Below are 18,463 nucleotides of genomic sequence, written 5' to 3' on the forward strand. Positions count from 1 at the left end.
TATATGGAAAATTGCATTGTTAACGTTCTCATGTGTACAATTCTTGCCAGATTTTTATGAAACTTATATCATAGGTTTATATCAGCAATGTCTTTGACACTTTTCGAAAAATAAGTGCTGATCAAATATTTTTAACGAGTTATGCCCCTTGGAAATATTAATTATAAAGTCGTGGCATTTGCTCTGAAGCCTTCATTTCTCTAAGATATTTATAAAAAGTTTTAAAGAACATCCAAAAAAGTGTTTTATTTTTAGTTATTGCCCTTGTATCTTGGATAAATAAAATATGTGCAATGTGGGGACATTGGAACTCTGTTCTTTTATAAATAGTATTACACTGTATACATGCAAAGATCTGCAAATTAAATTCTGATAGTTTTGAACTTTTATGGATTTAAGAAATTAAAGGAGTCTATATATATATGTATATCGAATTATTTATGAATAATATAGTAAATAATTATTGAATATTAATCCTAATCAGATAAAAGTAAAGAGTAGTGTCACAAATGTCAACAAGAATATTAGATAAGGCCACCCTGGCTTAATGTAAACTGTCACCAATATTTGAATAGAAGTACAATTTAAACAATTATAATACATACAAAATGACATGTTAAACGTTTAGAATTCACTTAAATTACAGTTTGTATATGAGTGGATATGTTCAGGTCCTGGTTTAATATAAGTTTGATACCCAGTAAGACTTACATTTGTAAAAGGCATATATGTGTATAGCTCTTATAAATTTTCTTCGGAAAATGCCTGTACCAAGTCAGGAATATGACAGCTGCTTTTCACTTGTTCCATTGGTTGATAATGTTTGATTTTGTCAGACTTCCCCTTTTTGAATTAACCAGAGTTCGACATTTTTGTTATACTTTTTTTGAGAATATTTTTTATGAAAGATAAAAAAAATTAGCTACTATAAATTGGTTGCTTTTTGCTTTGGATCATTTGAATTAGTGGGACCATATAAATCTTTTTAATAAGCATAAACAGTCCCGTAACCTCAGACTTGATTTGACTAAGTCATGGCAATTCTTGTCTGTGAAAAAAAAAAAGAAATGGATAAGTCAGACTTCAGTTGTTTACAATTATCACCTGACAGGTAAATTCAAACACAACTTGAAAGTACCATTAATATCATACTAAAAGCCATCCTGATTCAATGTTGCTCTTTGCTTCAGTTCATCAACACTTTATTGTTTAATTTTACATGAAGGTCAACACTTTACATTCATATGATTCCAGAAGTAGTGTAACCAATTAAACTGATGTATTTATAATGAGTTAAACACAGTTAGAAAGAAGATGAACTACACAGATAGATACCCACGCTTACATTAGATCAAAGTTGATAGCAGGAATTTAACTTTTTATCAATTAAAGACCAAATTAAATCTCATTAACAAATTATTCATCTCAGCATGTGATGTTAAAAAAAAAGATGTCTTGCAAGACATGCAAAAAGAATTCTAGTACGGAATCAGGAAGAATGTGGTTTATATGAAAGGAACAATTTATGATAAACAAATGAAGCTGCTTGTAGCAGTAGGAAAATATATATTTGTAAGTGCACATTTGGCTTTCCAACTTTTCTCTCACTGTGATGAATTAATCTCAATGTTGTCATATTATTATGTGATTATGATTTCGCTTTTGTATGAATGCTTTAAGACTTGTTTTAAGTCCCTGTTCTGTCTATGAAGAACATAATACTGATTATTTATCTCTGCAGGTGTCGGTATAATGGCTCACACATAGTAGTTAGTTATATATGTACATAGATATAAGATGTGGTATGAGTGCCAGTGAGAACTCTCCATCCAAGTCACAATTTGTAAAAGTAAACCATTATAGGTCAAAGTATGGCCTTCAACACGGAGCCTTGGCTCACACCAAACAGCAAGCTATTAAGGGCCCCAAAAATGACAAGTGTAAAACCATTCAAACAGGGAAACCAACAGTCTAATCTATATAAAAAAGGAGAAACACTTATGAACCACATCAACAAATGACAACCACTGAACAACAGGTTCCTAACTCAATCAAAAGACATATTAACAAAAACAAGTAAACATACACTGAACGAATAAAATTGATCTATGACACAATGTAAATACAAAATTAATCAAAGTACTGAAGTACTGAACATCGGATGACCACAAGTTCTTGAGGATGGTCAAAAACACTTGTCTCAGAAAAAAACAACATATCTCTTTACCTAAAACTGAGGTTAATGTACAGAGATATATTTTTTTCTGAGACAAGTTCGTGCGTGGATGATGAATAAATGACAGGAAATTCAACTTCACTGTAATAACTATTATAGTGTAGTGATACAAATCAGTATACACTGAGTTGTTGTTTATATTATATTAAAATAACAGTTACATATATATATGATTTGAATCCATTTGTATATCATTCTATTCTACTATTCTAAAAATAGTGCAATGCAAGTGCATGATGGACACTTTTCTGTAAAAATTCGATTTTTCTAAGATTGGATACGAGTAGGCATTCATATTTTCCCGCAAAATCAATTACAGAGTTACCGGTCCTTGACGGTATTTTCACAAAACGTTCTTTGAGATATTCTTCCGCATGCTTTAACACAATTTTTCGGTACGTGTGCATTGATATTATCAATGATTTTTTACTTATATATATATATCTAACTACAAAACATTTTCATATTATTAATTTATGTTGTAAACAAAAATATGTTTATCAGTATTCATTGAAGAGATGTATTTATATCAAACGATAAGGAATGTTATTTTGCACTCGTTTATGTGCGCGTATTTATCATGTTTATAGATCGGTTACAAACCCAAAACTAATTTACATAATGGAAATCTAGGCGATAGCAATACATCGGGATGACCTCAAGGTCATCGCGATGTAATAAAAAAAAGGGGGTAGATGTAAAACAATATCAGAAAGACAACCATAACCTTAGACAAAATGCCGCCAAATAAAATAACGTACACAGGTAAATAAAAATAATTTTGTTGTAAGGCATACATGGAGTACGGAAATATTTTTTACAAAATAAATAATTTTGTTGTTCATAGTACGAGAACAGAAGTGAAGATTTATCGTCATACTAAACACTTATCAAATGTGGTATATAATAAAAATAATGAGACGAGATATAACACTAAACAAGTAAACATTAAATAACAAAAATACATTACAAATTGTATCAACAGGTCAAATTAACACAAAAGTAAGATTTGAAAGTATATTTTATAGAGGTCAATTTTACTGAATGATTATGTAAGAAAACTTGCATTCTCTTAAATTTGAAAACCATATATGTACATGTATATTGTGTTGGTCATTTTATTTTTACCTGAAGTTAGCTCTTTCACCTGAGCAAGATTGATTTCAATCCATAAACATCTACATGTATATAAATTTCATAGGGATATGATAAGGTTCAAGAAAATTTTAACATTTGTAAGGTTTTGCTTTTACAGTTTGTGTAATTTTTTAGAGAATTTAAAACTTCAATCCTTTACCAGTTCATACATTTAGTAAATGTACGCTTATGGAACAACAGATTTAGTAAACAGTAACTAATCAAATTTAGTTTCCCAGACCCTGAGTATCTACATATATAGAAGATGGTGCTCCTATACTATGTTTACATACTTGGAACATGACTAGCTTAACTGTATGTTGCTGGACTTTATACGTGGAACAATAAAGTTGTTAAAAAATTTAATACAAACTATAATTTTCTACTTTCAGATTATATGAAGAACCCAGAATGTCAAGAATATAAATATTTAGGTGGTGCTACTGTATATTCTCACGATAAACAATTCACAGAATATTATGATCATATGATCTCATGTCAAATGACTTTTAAAGCTGAAAATGAAGGCTGGAAACTTGTGTTACGTTTTGTAAATCTTGATATACCTGACAGGACAGATAGAATTTGTAATGATGCTATATATGTTTTTGATAGTGATCAGATTTTACATCCATTTGTAAGTATTATAGCTACAAGTATATGTGTGAATAAATAGAAGATACAACAAAAAAATCAAACAAACAATATAATGTACATGTATACCTGCTTGTGAAGAATTTTTGTGAAAATGAAAGGATTATCTTCCCTTTCAATCAAGAATATGAGATAGACAGAAATTATGACATACTGACCGTGCGAAACACCAATGGGTAGTCAAGGTGGTTAAACACCCCCGAAGTAGTAACAGTGCTATAGATATGTTGATGTTATAATTATACTTTCTGTAAGAATGTTCTATGACATAGTATGTTTATTCAAATTCTGAAATGCTTAACACAACATCATTGTAGCCTCTGTTGAAGATATATCACACTCCCCTTCAGGTTGTGAAATATGTGTTCACAACTGGCTTCTATGTGATGATGTTGTGTTTAGCATTAAAATTTTTTAAATATCTTAAAATATTCTTACAAAAAGAAATATTGATCAGATTTTGCCCCATATGTAATTAAATGGCCTCCAGAAGCAGGACTTTTCTCGCTGCTTGAAGACCCATTGGTGGCCTTGGGCTGTTTTCTACTGTTTTGGTTGGGTTGTTGTGTCTTTGACACATTCCCTGTTTCTATTCTCATTACAGCTTGAAGAGGTGTGTGTTCAATAAAAAAAAAAAGAATCAGACAAAATCATTTGGTTTACATGTACAGTACTTGAGATATAAATTTAATACATTTACATGTACATGTATTTAAGAAATATTGGAATGTTATTGTGAAAGCTATACAACTTTTCAAAGGACATGGAATTATATTGATTACTGGTTCTCAAGGTACAATGTACGATTGGGCAAGAATTTGTTGTCCTTATTCATTAACATATATCTCAATGTTCTTGATAAAAGTAGACTGCAAAAAAAATGGTCAAAGGAAGAGGGGCATTTGCTTTAGCTTAACTGAAAGCCCAAAGCCAGTTTCTAATTTTCATTCATACTATCCTGTGTTGATGTTTGACATTTGAAGATTGATTCATATTTTATGAAACCAAACAAAATGATTAGGAATGGCTGAACAAACAAGATACATTTAAACAGCATTAAAGATTCATTGTTGACTACTTAATGTTCAGTGGCAAATATTTTATGCACATTCAGGACAGGAAAAATTAACAATTAATACAATAGGTAGGTGACATTCTGAAACTCAGAACGGTAGGAGTAGATTGAAGAGCAGGAAATTTGGACTGCATCTTGAAAATAAGAACATGTTAGACAGAGACAACTTTCAACAGGCCACCAAAGGAAACCCCAGAAAACTGTTGAAGGGGTTCTATGTGCTGAGAGTGAGATACTCTCCCTACATAGAACATGTTACATGGAAGAAGTCCAGGGATGGCTATTTCCATACCCCAATTACAAGTTAAATTTTGGGGTAAATAAAAGAATAAGTTTCTATGTAAATGTAGTTAGTAGTAGTAAGAGGAATAAATAACATATGAATTCAGCAAACACATAATTTTGTATGTAGTATAAGATATTCTTACAAACACTGTTTTTTTTCATCAAATTTATCCTTATGTTAACTTATGTAATCTTTATACATTTTAGTTCTGCATAAATTATTTGTCTAAGTCAGGACAAACTTGAAATACTTTAACAAAGTCAAAGTTTTGAACTTTTTTCAGAAACTTGTTTAAAAACTTGGCTAAATGGCAATTTAAATGATTTTTTCTCACTATTTATTGTATGAAATGTCTTTTAGAAAGATGACAATAATCTTTTGATTATTAATCTCCTATTTTTATTCGTCTTGCCAAGCCTATTATATATGAAATATGAACCTTTGTGTGCTATTTGAGTTGTAAATTATACAGTGCAGTATGTGACAGGCGCTTGAGTAAACAGCTTATAAGTGTTGGTTTTATTTTTTATCTTTTATTCCAGACGTTCACTTGTCAAGCGGTGACAGCAAACTCTTGATATCCCAATTATTGACACCATTATTGACTTATATGTAAACTTATAGACATGAACTGGCACAGAAAACTTCTTTCTTGTTGTTTGTTAGTTTTACATTATAAAAAGAAAGGTGAATCTTTGTCATGGAAATTAAAGTAGACTGTTTCTTTTGGGTGGAATATCGTGCTTTTAAAAATTTTGTGATACGCTGACTCCATATCAGTCTAGAATTAAATAATGATTGTTGTTTGGAAGATTTTGTGAAGAGAATTTTATGGAAGGGTCCAGTTTTTGTGGTTTTGCTTCATCAGTTTATATTGTTGTAGATTTCTCCTGTGAAATTTAAAAGAAGGAAAAATAATTGACCTAGTTCTTTTTAGGGATTTATTTTATACGTGGAGGATAATTTATACTGATCAACATAACATTTTACCCATATTATTTCTCTTTACTAATGTAGTGGAATGGTGAAAAAAGACAAATAAGGTACAAAATGGTCATGTGATTTGAGACAAAATTTGTCATTCAGGAAAACTCGTTAATCATTGTAATAGCAAACCATGACTTTATATTTCCATATTCACCAGTTAAATCTTGTGCAATGTACATGTAATATTATACAACTGTTTTTAATCAGCATTTGTAAACAAATTTAGCCACCATGATCTACATTTCATGATTTGAAAACTTAATAAGTTTTCCAATTAGATTCATTTTTGAAAAAAAACTTATTGTTATAAAGTATATCTGTTTTTTTTCTCCTTGGCTTTTTTCACGAATTGATGACAAAATGGGCAGGTTAAATTTTCGCTGAATGGGAAAATACACTTGGTAAAATCACCGTAATGTATTGTAAACGATATAAACAACACAAACTTGATTGATTGACTACTAGCTAAAATACACATACATGTAATTCGGAGATCTTTCAATAATCTTTTGAATTATATACATTGCAGCATGCTAAAATTGCAGGTTTCAATCATTTTTTAATGGTATAAGAGAGAATTAATAAAGCATATTTGTGTAAATATCACAATAAACATAATTTATTTCAATTTTATTTTTGCATTATCATGATTATATGCAAAATGTTGGAGTCATGACAACAATCAGTAGATGGTTGCTAATCAACATTTTTGAAAAATGTCACTGTTTGCTGTGTTGTCAAAAGGTGTGACATGTATGAGAAACCAAATTAATTATTATGAAAGCAGAAATCTTAATTAATTACGCACACTCTTGTGATCTGCTGATCAACACAAAAGACTGATTTTATATACATAATGTAATTTCGTCTTACTATAGGGTGAAATGAGTTTGGTTCAATAAGTTTATATATCAATTTCTCGTAAACTCAATAATCAACAGTATAATGTATGAAACTTTTAACAGCTAACAATCTGGGAATATGCTCAGAAATTTACGTGGGGTCAAATTTTTCTTTGGGTGCCTCGAACAAATCCAAAATTAAACACTCGCCGAAAAAAAATGATAAACGGTACATCAGTTTTAATAATGCTTTACCAGTGTTGTATTTTGTGTATTGTACATTATGCATATGTCTCACTGTGACCCAAATTTTTTTTTCCATTCTTTATTTAGAAGTTTCCAAGACAGAGCATCTTGTTTACAGACACATTAGTGGCCTTACATATACACAACAAGACACCATATATGTTTCACTCTGACCACACATTTTTTTCTTACTTTATTTAGAAGTTTTTAAGACTGGGCATCATGTCTTGCAGACAAATTAGTGACCTTTTCAATGAAGTGTTTTGAAATCTGGCATGTTTAGAGAAAAACTACCATCATTTTTCACTTTGTTTAATAGTTGTGTTAGCTAAGACAGACAGTATTTATGCAGATTAGATAAACTTGAGAAATATGCACCAGCTTCACACTATTAAACATAATTTTTAAAATGATTAGACTCATTTGTTGTAAAATCTGACATTTTTTGTTTAAAAAAACTTAATAAACTTCTGAATGATTAGGTATTCCATGTGGATTTAGCTTGTAACCTGCTAAAAAAGGTGCATGCCAAGGTATGAAAACATGATTTCATGTTGTGTAGCTAACTGTGAGGTCATTAGGTATCAATATAAAACACACCAGCTGCCATGATTTTTACATATTTTATTGCCAGCTGAAGGATATATGTTTTAAAGGAGGCAGTGGAATTGTTCATGGAAGACAATGAACTTTCTGCATGCACATGTACACTGAAAAAATATATACATAAAAGTACATGTATAGCTAAGGAAGATATTGCTCTTTCCACTTGCATATCAATACCTATTGAAGAAAGAGTTGAATCTACAATAACCATACATTGTATGTAGGTTGCTTTTGCATTCAATAGCCTATGTTATCGCACCGCAGGTAAATTATCACGTTTTGATTGGTTTAAAGCCGTCACGTGGTGACCCCCTATGGATCCGTAGGGGGTTAGTAAATTTCATAGGGGGTTCATGACGTCACGTCTACTGTAAATGGTGACGTCATCTATTAATGTTGTTGTGTTCCATTGTTTATTTTTCAACAAAACGCAGCAGAAAAAGTCCAGAGTGTGATAAATTTGTTATACGGTTAACTACTGACCCCCTACGGACCATAGAGGGTGAATAAAATCCACAGGGGATTCGGCCTCCGGCCTCACCCCCTATGGATTTTACTAACCCTCTATGGATCCGTAGGGGGTCAGTAGCGAACCATATAACTTATATTATTTCCCATAAGAACTGCTTTATACCTTGAACTCTTTTACTATGAAGTTTCATAAACAAATCCATAAGCACTGTCCATATACTGGAATGGAAAGTTCACAGGCAATACTTATTTTTGCAGGTTGAAACATAGGGCCATTAGGGGTGTGTGGCATTTATTTGATATTTAAAATATGCATCCAATTTTTTAAAAGTTTAATTAAGCTTGTAAATACTAAAATTTTGCACTACCCCTCCCTTTACCTCTGAGTCTTCCTGAGAATTTATGTTGACTGCTTTACAACTTCATTTATACTGGTAAAGTTCTCAAATTGTATCTTTGAGATGAAACATGGAGACCAGTATATGTAGTTAAAAATAAGATATCCTTAAATATTATGTATCTTTCCAAAAGAGGCATGGTTTGTAAATCAGATATACATGTATCTGGGATATAGTATAATTACTATTTCCAGGCTATATTTACAAAGTTCAAATGAAAATAACACTAAGACTTTATAAATTTTGTGAGTCCAAGGTGCTTTTTTTGATTTACCTTCATCAGAAATGATCAAACCCCAACATTTGAAAGCCAGGGATGTAGAAATATGTAGAAATATTAGAAGCTATATGACGTAAAGGGACATAAAATGAAAAACTAACTCCAACTAAAGTTAACCTGTAATTTTCCATCTGTTGTGGCCACTCATAATTTTTTGTAAACTTTTTTGAAAGAATCTGCGAAACTTCTTTATCTTTAAAAAAGGGGGATGCATTATGTTGTATTGTTCAAACTTTATAATGGTTCACATATTGTTGTACTGAAAGGTGGTTACAAAATCTATTTTCACAGTTATAATGTTTCATATATTGTTGCACTGAAAGGTGGTTACAAAATCTATTCTCACAGTTATAATGTTTCATATATTGTTGTACTGAAAGGTGGTTACAAAATCTATTTTCACAGTTCATTACTTTATTAATCTCATTTCCTTATAATAGGCACAAGTTATTAATATCGGAACATGTTATAGTTTTGTTTTAAGATACACGAAATTAGTTTTGATAAAAATATTGTCCAGCAAGCTAAAGTGGCCTGATATTATACCTATTATACTTTCATGCTATGCATGTAACAGGAACTTCTAGGCTGAGGGTACATAAACACTTTTGTACCTGTATAAATATTTGCAGTATGTATTTGTATGATAACATGCAGAGTTTATTGTTTTTTACTGAATGTTGATACATATACATGAATATCATAACATATTCACAACAAATACAGGTACATTAAGCAATAGTAGTCAAAGCATTATATAAAAATAGAATAAGAAAAATAAGAATATTTATTGTTCCAATCAAGGGCCCTTGATGGGCAGCATGGCATTTATACACACAACACAATACATTATGATTTTCATGTTTGTGTATATAATTTATATATACATGTATATAATATATGTGAGCTCTAGAACAATGGCAAAAAAAGAAAAAAAAAAGAAAAATATTACAAATATTGTTTCCACTAGCAAGCTCTATGATAGAAAGGGTAATTGATTTTTAGTTTGGGCGCATTAGGATTGGCATATTTTTTTTCTCCAATATGATCCCAAAACTTTATGGTAGGAATAAATTTTAAAATCATTCAGGTTAGTACAAACTAATGTGTATTATCTTTTCATGACTTGCATTATCTGAAAAGTGTCATCTTTATTGTATTGTACACATAAATAAGAAGATGTGGTACCAGTGTCAATGAGACAACTCTCCATCCAAGTCACAATGTATAAAAAGTAAACAATTACAGGTCAAAGTAAGGCCTTCAACACAGAGCCTTGGCTGAAACCGAACAGCAAGCTATAAAGGGCCCCAAAATGAATAGTGTAAAACAATTCAAACAGGAAAACTAATGGTCTAATCTATATAAAAAATGAGAAACGAGAACACTTCTTTTATTTATTGAATTTTCTTTGTAAATCTATGATAATCCTGATCATTAAAGAAAGACCAACTTTGAATTGTTTATCAGTTCTCTGATAATAATATAAGTGTTCTTTTTTCTAGGAGGAAGCAGGAGGAAACTTTGGTTTATGTGGAAATGAAGTACCGACAGAACCAATGCAGTCCAGTGGTCAGTTTATAACAGTTCATTTCAGGTTAGTATGCAAAGACAAAGTCACTTTGAATCTTTGAGAACATTGAAAAAAAAAATTTCTGACTAACTCACCATTCCAGGAACTATTTAAAAAAATGAAAGCTGTTGAAAATGAAATTGCTAAAATGGGACTTGAGTAATGTAGGTACTATAGCAATATTTAAGAACTTGAAAACTGTCAGCATAGACATGGTTACTAGCAAAAAAACATGGAGAACCACCAATTAGGAAGCTCTGCATTTAAACACACCTATAATAGTTCCTTTTTATACAAAGAAGTTTTCTCCTGTTGATGAAACTTTTAACTGTAAAAAAATATTAAGCCATCTTAGCATCAAATAAAAACTGAAAATGTGTAGAAAACAGTATCATGCATTTATTTTGCATATTTATGAATATTTCTCAAATTTCGTGTTGACAGAAAGTATATTTGTACTGTGGAAAGTCCTTCAGAAACTGGAAGTACCTGTTCCAAAATATAAATTTCTGGGAACCAGTTCTCTCTTATTTGCAATTAAGCAAGAATGCAGTTTTCATAGCATTAATGTCAAATTGTCATCTTTAGAAAAGACCACAGAATTTTGAAATAGTAGAAAATGAGTTGAGAGGCAAAGGGAGTAGGAATTAGTAGTTTAAAACCTATTGAAGTTTAAATTTATTATCAGTAGACATAGGCTTAGTATTACTTGCAAAATGACTGTGTGTACTATGTAGGTAACATTATTCTTGAAATGAAGTACCAGACCGTTGGTGCCAGACATGCTGCTAAAAGTATTCTTTAATTGAAATAACATGCATTATTTAATGTGTTCTAACAGAAAAAAATAATGCATTGTGGAAGATTTACAATTGGCCTAGAATCTTGAGTGCTACTTTGATTCATTATTTAATTTTTAAACTAGAAAAAAAATGATACACATTTTGTACATCAATATGATGGAAACTCATAGCTTTATTTTCATTTTGTACATCAGTATGATAGAAACTCATAGCTTTATTTTCATTTTGCCAAATAACTTATTTTTGCTATGAAATTTTAATTGTAAAATCTGAGACAAAAAATTGACAGGAAAACACATTTAAAAGAATATGAGGATTGAATTTCTTTTGTTTTAAAGATAGTAGAATAAAATGTTCAATAACTGTCACTAGTAATCATTCTAATCTACAAAATGTTATCTTGAGTGCATATTATTTGACATATAAAAATTTGTGGAGATTGAGATGGATTTTATTTTTTCTTGCTATCACCAGAAAACCAGAAAAAGATGATTTATGATAGTTTTTAATGCCATCATCATGGTATTGGCAGACAAGATTTTTGAGAATGGAATTAAGTGAATCCTCTTACAGATTTTTCTGATCTTGTCAGTTGATATTTAAGGGAAACTTATGTTCTTCATGCTGCGCCCCTTACAGATTACATAAACCTTAATGCATACTAATTATAAGAATGCCTTTATCTTCATCTGCAATCTTGTGCTGCAGATTTCAGTTGGGTTTACTATGTCATCACCTGTAATTTTTGCCATCACTTAGTTATGATCTTTCATCATGCCACCCATCGATAAGTAAGCATGGTGCCAATTCTTCTAAAATAAAAAAAATAGGCAGATTATTAATAATAACTTTGATACTGTTTAATGTAAAGTGATAGATAAATCTCTCATCCTCAGCTAAAGTATTTGTGTTTTAACTATTTAAGTGGTAAAAATCATAAACATAGTATCATAGGCAACAGACCAAAAATCCTAATAGCTATTCCCTTATGGGATTATCTTTCCCTGTTTTCTGATTCTTCTTGAGATTTTTTTTTACCTATTGTTTTGATGAAATATGAAGCTTGTAGCAGTTTAAGAATGGTTTAAATAAAAATGTGACTGTATGCTATTTTGTTCAGAAGATTGGCAGTTTTACCTCCAGTAAAGGAAATATGATAAAAATGTGAAATTTTCTTCTACAACATCTGCCGTTAAATTTATGTTTGGTTAATTGTTTTATTAATGTTTGCATCCTACTTGGCATAGTTGTATACATATTTATATGGAATTTCTCACTTTATTGGTCAGGTGGGTCTATTTGCCATATATGTTAGTGACAAATTTTGCATTGTGTTGAGAAATGAGATTTCACCATGTCTGTGCCCCTCTATAATCATTATATACATGTATGCATAGTTCATATACTGTACTTCATATTACGTATGTACTATTATAACCTTATAACCTTATAACCTTTATTATAGCCGTATGTACACATGAAAGAATTTTGGAGTATCCCCTGTATATTATAGTTTTTCAGATAACCTGGTTATCTCAGATATTGGGAGGTCATTGTTTGATGCTAGGGCAGGTAGGTACAAACAAAACACTCTTAATACTTGTTTCTGCTACCCCACCAGGCAGGTATGAGCAAAGTCAGGTTTGCTCAGGAAAATGAGTCTGGGTGTAATGAAAAGTCTTCCTATGGAAAAGTCTCAGCATGTTGGTCTAGTACAAAGTAGGATCTTTCACAAGCACAATAACATGTTCTCTACCTGAACTTAGTTGGAAGATTCCCACTGTCCAATAATCCATCATTATGTACCCCCAAAGACATCAATTATAATCAGATAGATATTTTAAAAGTTTTGTAACCTTAAAGGAGAATATGGAAAGTCACATTTCTACCAATAGGTGAAGGGGTCATTAAGTGTTATCCTTGACTGTCAGTCCATTCGTCTTTTTGTATTTCTGTCCTTCTGTCTTTCCGTCTTTCCGTCTGCCCCATTTTTTGTTTGAAAAGCAAGCTAGAGTGGGGCATTCATGTCCTCTTTTTTCCATTTGGACTTTGAGTAAGAAACTTTTAAGGCTTAACTTTGAAATGAATATAAAAAAGATTACCAGCATTAACTGACCAGAGATCAAGCAAGATAATCATGATTGAGGTAGATATTATTCTGATGTTTTCAATCCTGATTCTCCAAAGTACATATGCCACAAGTTTTGTTAATGATGTAAAGTAAGCACTAGATAATAACAAGTAAATTAATTCTGACTTGTGACTAATTCTCCATGTGACATTAAGCTTGTTACAGCTTGCTGTCATAAATTCTGCAGTAATTTGTGGTGACTTATTGCTGTCAGACAGTGGTAATGATAATGATTTTGATGGCAGATAAATTATCAGTATAACAAGAAATCTTAATTTTTACTACTAATACTGTCAGGGTGGTATGTCAGTCTTAGTATGCTTATATACTGAGTCAGTACAAGTTGACACTGACAGGTATTTAAGTCTGGGAAATGATGAATTATTAACTAAATTTAAGTTTAGCCTTGGCTTCTGTTTTTACATTTGATTGCAAAAGTTATTTATATTTTAGTTGGACTTAATTTGAAAGTAAAATAGCATTTAAGAATTTAAAATTGACTGGTTTAGGATCTTATTTCTTTTAAATTTAGCATATGTTGTTAAGTACACTTTTATCTCATAGTGTGATATTGTAAATGTTATTTTATTTTGTTGGGTAAATGTGTTTTGATGGTATTATAGAGAATGAAAAGAAAGTTTGTGAAAAAGCAAGAATTTTAAATCTCAGACATGTCAAAAAATCTAATGACCAGAAGAGGAAATAAATCATATATTTTCTTGTAGCGGATTGTAAAGCATTATAAAATAATGAGATGTGGTATGACTGCCAAGGAGACAACTATCCACCGGTGACCAAATGACGTAGATGCTGTCTGCTTTTTATGTCAAAAGTCCCACACAATTCCCTAAGTTTATTTCCATTTCCATTTTCATAAAGAATTTTAAAATTAGATACTTTAAGAATGTTGTAATAAGGGAAACATTATGGGATCACCAATAAGAACAGTAAAACAAAGAATGGTGAAATGTTTTTAAAAAGTTGTTTTACCTGATGTTTTGATTCATAAACTTTGACTCCGTTCTTTGCTATTCTACAAAGAAATATGATATTGATAAATGGATGACCCATCGATCGGTAATAAATGACCCAGAATTAAAACCTAATGTGTTAAAGTCATGCAACATTTAATATAAATAGCAATACATGATATCAAAATTATCATTAATTAGATGGAATCACACCTCTTTTGGCCTAGTTTATGAAAACGGATGGCTCGTATTTGTTTTCTAGTCATTTGTATAAAGAATTAATCTAAATAGACCTTGAATTCGACCATTAATTGTGATCTGATAATGAGAATATGGTGAAAATATTTGTTTTTACCATTAGGGTATTAGGATAAATGTTCTTGTGTTTTTTATGATTTGGTGATTCTCAGAGATAAGCTAGCAAAACAAGTCATGTATGTGTTCTTCACACGAAAGCCATTAATGTCATAATATGGAAAAAAACAAAGATAACTAAAGATGCATATCTGTGCAACTACAATGTAGATGTGAGTTAAACATCAAAGACACAGCAACTAAACAACACAACAAACAAAATAAACCATCTGAGGTCAATAACAATAGACAAATGTCTACACTATATGTAAAGCTTTTAGTTGCCCTGAATATACAGTAGAAAATTTGGAAATAAACTTAACAGCACTTAAAAAAAAAGCTAAAAGAGAAAAAAATCAAGCTTTAAAACATAATTTACTAGATGCCCCTGTCCCCTCTAAGTCCACACCTCAAATCATACTTTATAAAATATATTAAAACTGAGAATTATATACAATCCATTTATATATGATCCAAGAATTTTGAAAAGGGGGGGGGGGGGGGGGGGGCACTGTAAAAAAAATGAATTTGAAAAAATATTTAAATGTATCAACAAAATTTACCTTTCCCCTTTTCTAAATCTGCCATTGAAATACACCTGGTATATAACTTTATTATGTGCTCATCTTTTCACAAAAAGTAAATATAGATGTTGATTATATCTGTAGATTGATTTATGTGGAATCTTACAGAATACCACCTATCCCTTCTAATAAAAGTGGATTTTAAAATAGAAATATCATGTAACAATTAACACCTTTATGTACAGGTGCTACAAATCAAACCATTCATCAAACATCTGATATCTATTACTGCTATAGTATAACATCAAATGTTACTTAGCTCTTTATGACTGACAGGCCTTTTAACCCTTCATCACCATTGAATGGCATCATCATCACCTTATATTACTGATGAAAGTAAAGACAATTATATTAGAAAATGTGATAACACCAACATTAAAGTCAATCTTGTGATACTATAAATAAATAATTTTATTACTGTCATTTAATGGTGCATTTTATAGATATGTAACTCCCAAGAAGTGCTTAATAAAATTGAAGCAACGTTAACCATAAACAAGGATCTAAAGCATGAATCAGAGCAGCTTCGGTGGCTGATCACAACTACCTTTACAGATTGTAGGTGTGTGTGTGTTTTATCCTTGCTTGAGTAATATGAAAACATGAAATGGTGCTTTCAATTTATCTACTGAGTTTTGTCCAATACTGGCAAAATGTAAATACCAGTACAAGTTTACATTCCTTCAACAATAAAATTAGATGACATTGAAATTGTACAAACTGTGTAGAAAGTATTATTACAGATATCTTTCTTGTGTCCTGCCAGTAAGTAGCAGGAACAAATATGTTATTGGTGACATTTCATCCATCATTCTGAGATCAAACGTTTGTCCTGATTCTTTTCCTCTTGCCTGTAGATATTTACCTGAATTTTGATACAATTGTGTCAAATAATGACATAATTACAGATCAAATTTTGGTCACATTCTTGGTTGACCGATTTTTTTTATGGAATTGTGGTTTTACTACTTTGTTGTACACATGTATATATAAAAAGCAAAATCACAAAAATACTGAACTCCGGTACAGGCATTTTCTTATGTAGAAAATGGTGGATTGAACCTGGTTTGATAGCTAGCTAAACGTCTCACTTGTATGACAGTCGCATCAAATTCCATTATATTGACAACGATGCGTGAACAAAACAAACAGACACAATAGGTAAAAATGTCAAAAATAGGGGTACAGCAGTCAACATTGTGTTATCATCTTAATCACTATAAAAACAAACAAATGTAAGGAAGAAGCACAAAAAGGCATACATCAAATTTAACATCCTCATTTTGCTTATATTATATGATTTTATATATCTATGTAAAATCCACCCGTAAAGGATGGAAGGTTTTAAGTACTGGCGTAAAATCGTGTGTTTGAAATTTGCACAGGTAGACATAAAATAATTTTGTCGTTCAAAGTATGACGCAATACATAAATACAGAGTCACGTAAAATGGATATCACAAAAAAAACCAGACTTAACAGTAAAAGTAATATTAATACATAAAATAATTGTGTGGTTCAAAGTATGACGGGATATATAAGTACAGAGTCACGTCAAATGACGAAATATATTGTTTGCCATGGTCCATATAGGTGTTATTGTATTTAAGATAGATTATATATTGAACATAGTTTTCCATATACTGCTTGCTATCTTTGGTGAGCAGAAGCTTGATCTGAAGTAAAAATTACAGGCAAATGGGAGAGGTGAAAGAAATAGGGGAATATTATGTCCTTTACCTCAGGGGAATATTATGTCCTTAAATACCTCTTTTTTAGTTTACAATGAGGGATCCATCTTTTGATTTTTAGTTAAAAAGGGTGTGGGATAGGCAAGAAAGTAATGTGAAAGTAAACATTAAATTTTTCAGACTAAGTTAAGAAAAAATGTTTGAATTCAATGGATGAGAAAAATGAAAGAAATTACAGGTAATGTTTTGACTTCTACAAAAAATAAATGAATGGTTGCTAATTTAAAAACTGCACTTTATTGATCTCCATCTTGATGCCATTAATTTATTATGACTAAATACTAATTATAGTAATGGGCAAAATTGGAATACATGAAAAATTCCACATTTAAGTTGTGCAGATTAATGGTGATCAATCTTTGATGAATCTGTTTAAGTTTACTTTGAACAGGGTTATATTAGTATGGCAACATGTTTGTCAGATCCTTTGTACTGAAAAGGAGGTCGACCAATTTTTGTCAAGTTCGTAAGAATCTCCCAGAATCTTTACAATTTTTTTCCCATTCTGTATGAAATTGTTCCTTTATTTTATGTTCTTCCATGAGTGTTTTCCCTACAGGGTTTACAGCATGGTGGTGCTCCCTTCCATGAGTGTTTTCCCTACAGGGTTTTAGCATGGTGGTGCTCCCTTCCATGAGTGTTTTCCCTACAGGGTTTACAGCATGGTGGTGCTCCCTTCCATGAGTGTTTTCCCTACAGGGTTTTAGCATGGTGGTGCTCCCTTCCATGAGTGTTTTCCCTACAGGGTTTATAGCATGGTGGTGCTCCCTTCCAAGTTCCATGAGTGTTTTCCCTACAGGGTTTTAGCATGGTGGTGCTCCCTTCCATGAGTGTTTTCCCTACAGGGTTTTAGCATGGTGGTGCTCCCTTCCATGAGTGTTTTCCCTACAGGGTTTACAGCATGGTCGTGCTTCCTTCCATGAGTGTTTTCCCTACAGGGTTTTAGCATGGTGGTGCTCCCTTCCATGAGTGTTTTCCCTACAGGGTTTATAGCATGGTAGTGCTCCCTTCATGAGTGTTTTCCCTACAGGGTTTTAGCATGGTGGTGCTCCTTTCCATGAGTGTTTTCCTTACAGGGT

At 31.3% G+C, this 18,463-nt stretch overlaps 1 protein-coding gene across 1 annotated transcript in view; it reads left to right on the plus strand.

Annotated features, from left to right (window-relative positions):
• The window catches only part of LOC127702150 (uncharacterized), a 69,644-nt gene that overhangs the window by 6,170 nt on the left and 45,011 nt on the right, over positions 1-18,463 (plus strand). The window contains exons 2-3 of the mRNA XM_052206254.1: positions 3,766-4,010; positions 10,724-10,815. Of these exons, the coding sequence (XP_052062214.1) occupies positions 3,766-4,010; positions 10,724-10,815 (337 nt within the window). The remainder of the gene's footprint in view (positions 1-3,765; positions 4,011-10,723; positions 10,816-18,463) is intronic.

Source organism: Mytilus californianus, unplaced genomic scaffold, assembly GCF_021869535.1.
Source record: "Mytilus californianus isolate M0D057914Y unplaced genomic scaffold, xbMytCali1.0.p SCAF_5, whole genome shotgun sequence".
NCBI lineage: Eukaryota > Metazoa > Mollusca > Bivalvia > Mytilida > Mytilidae > Mytilus > Mytilus californianus.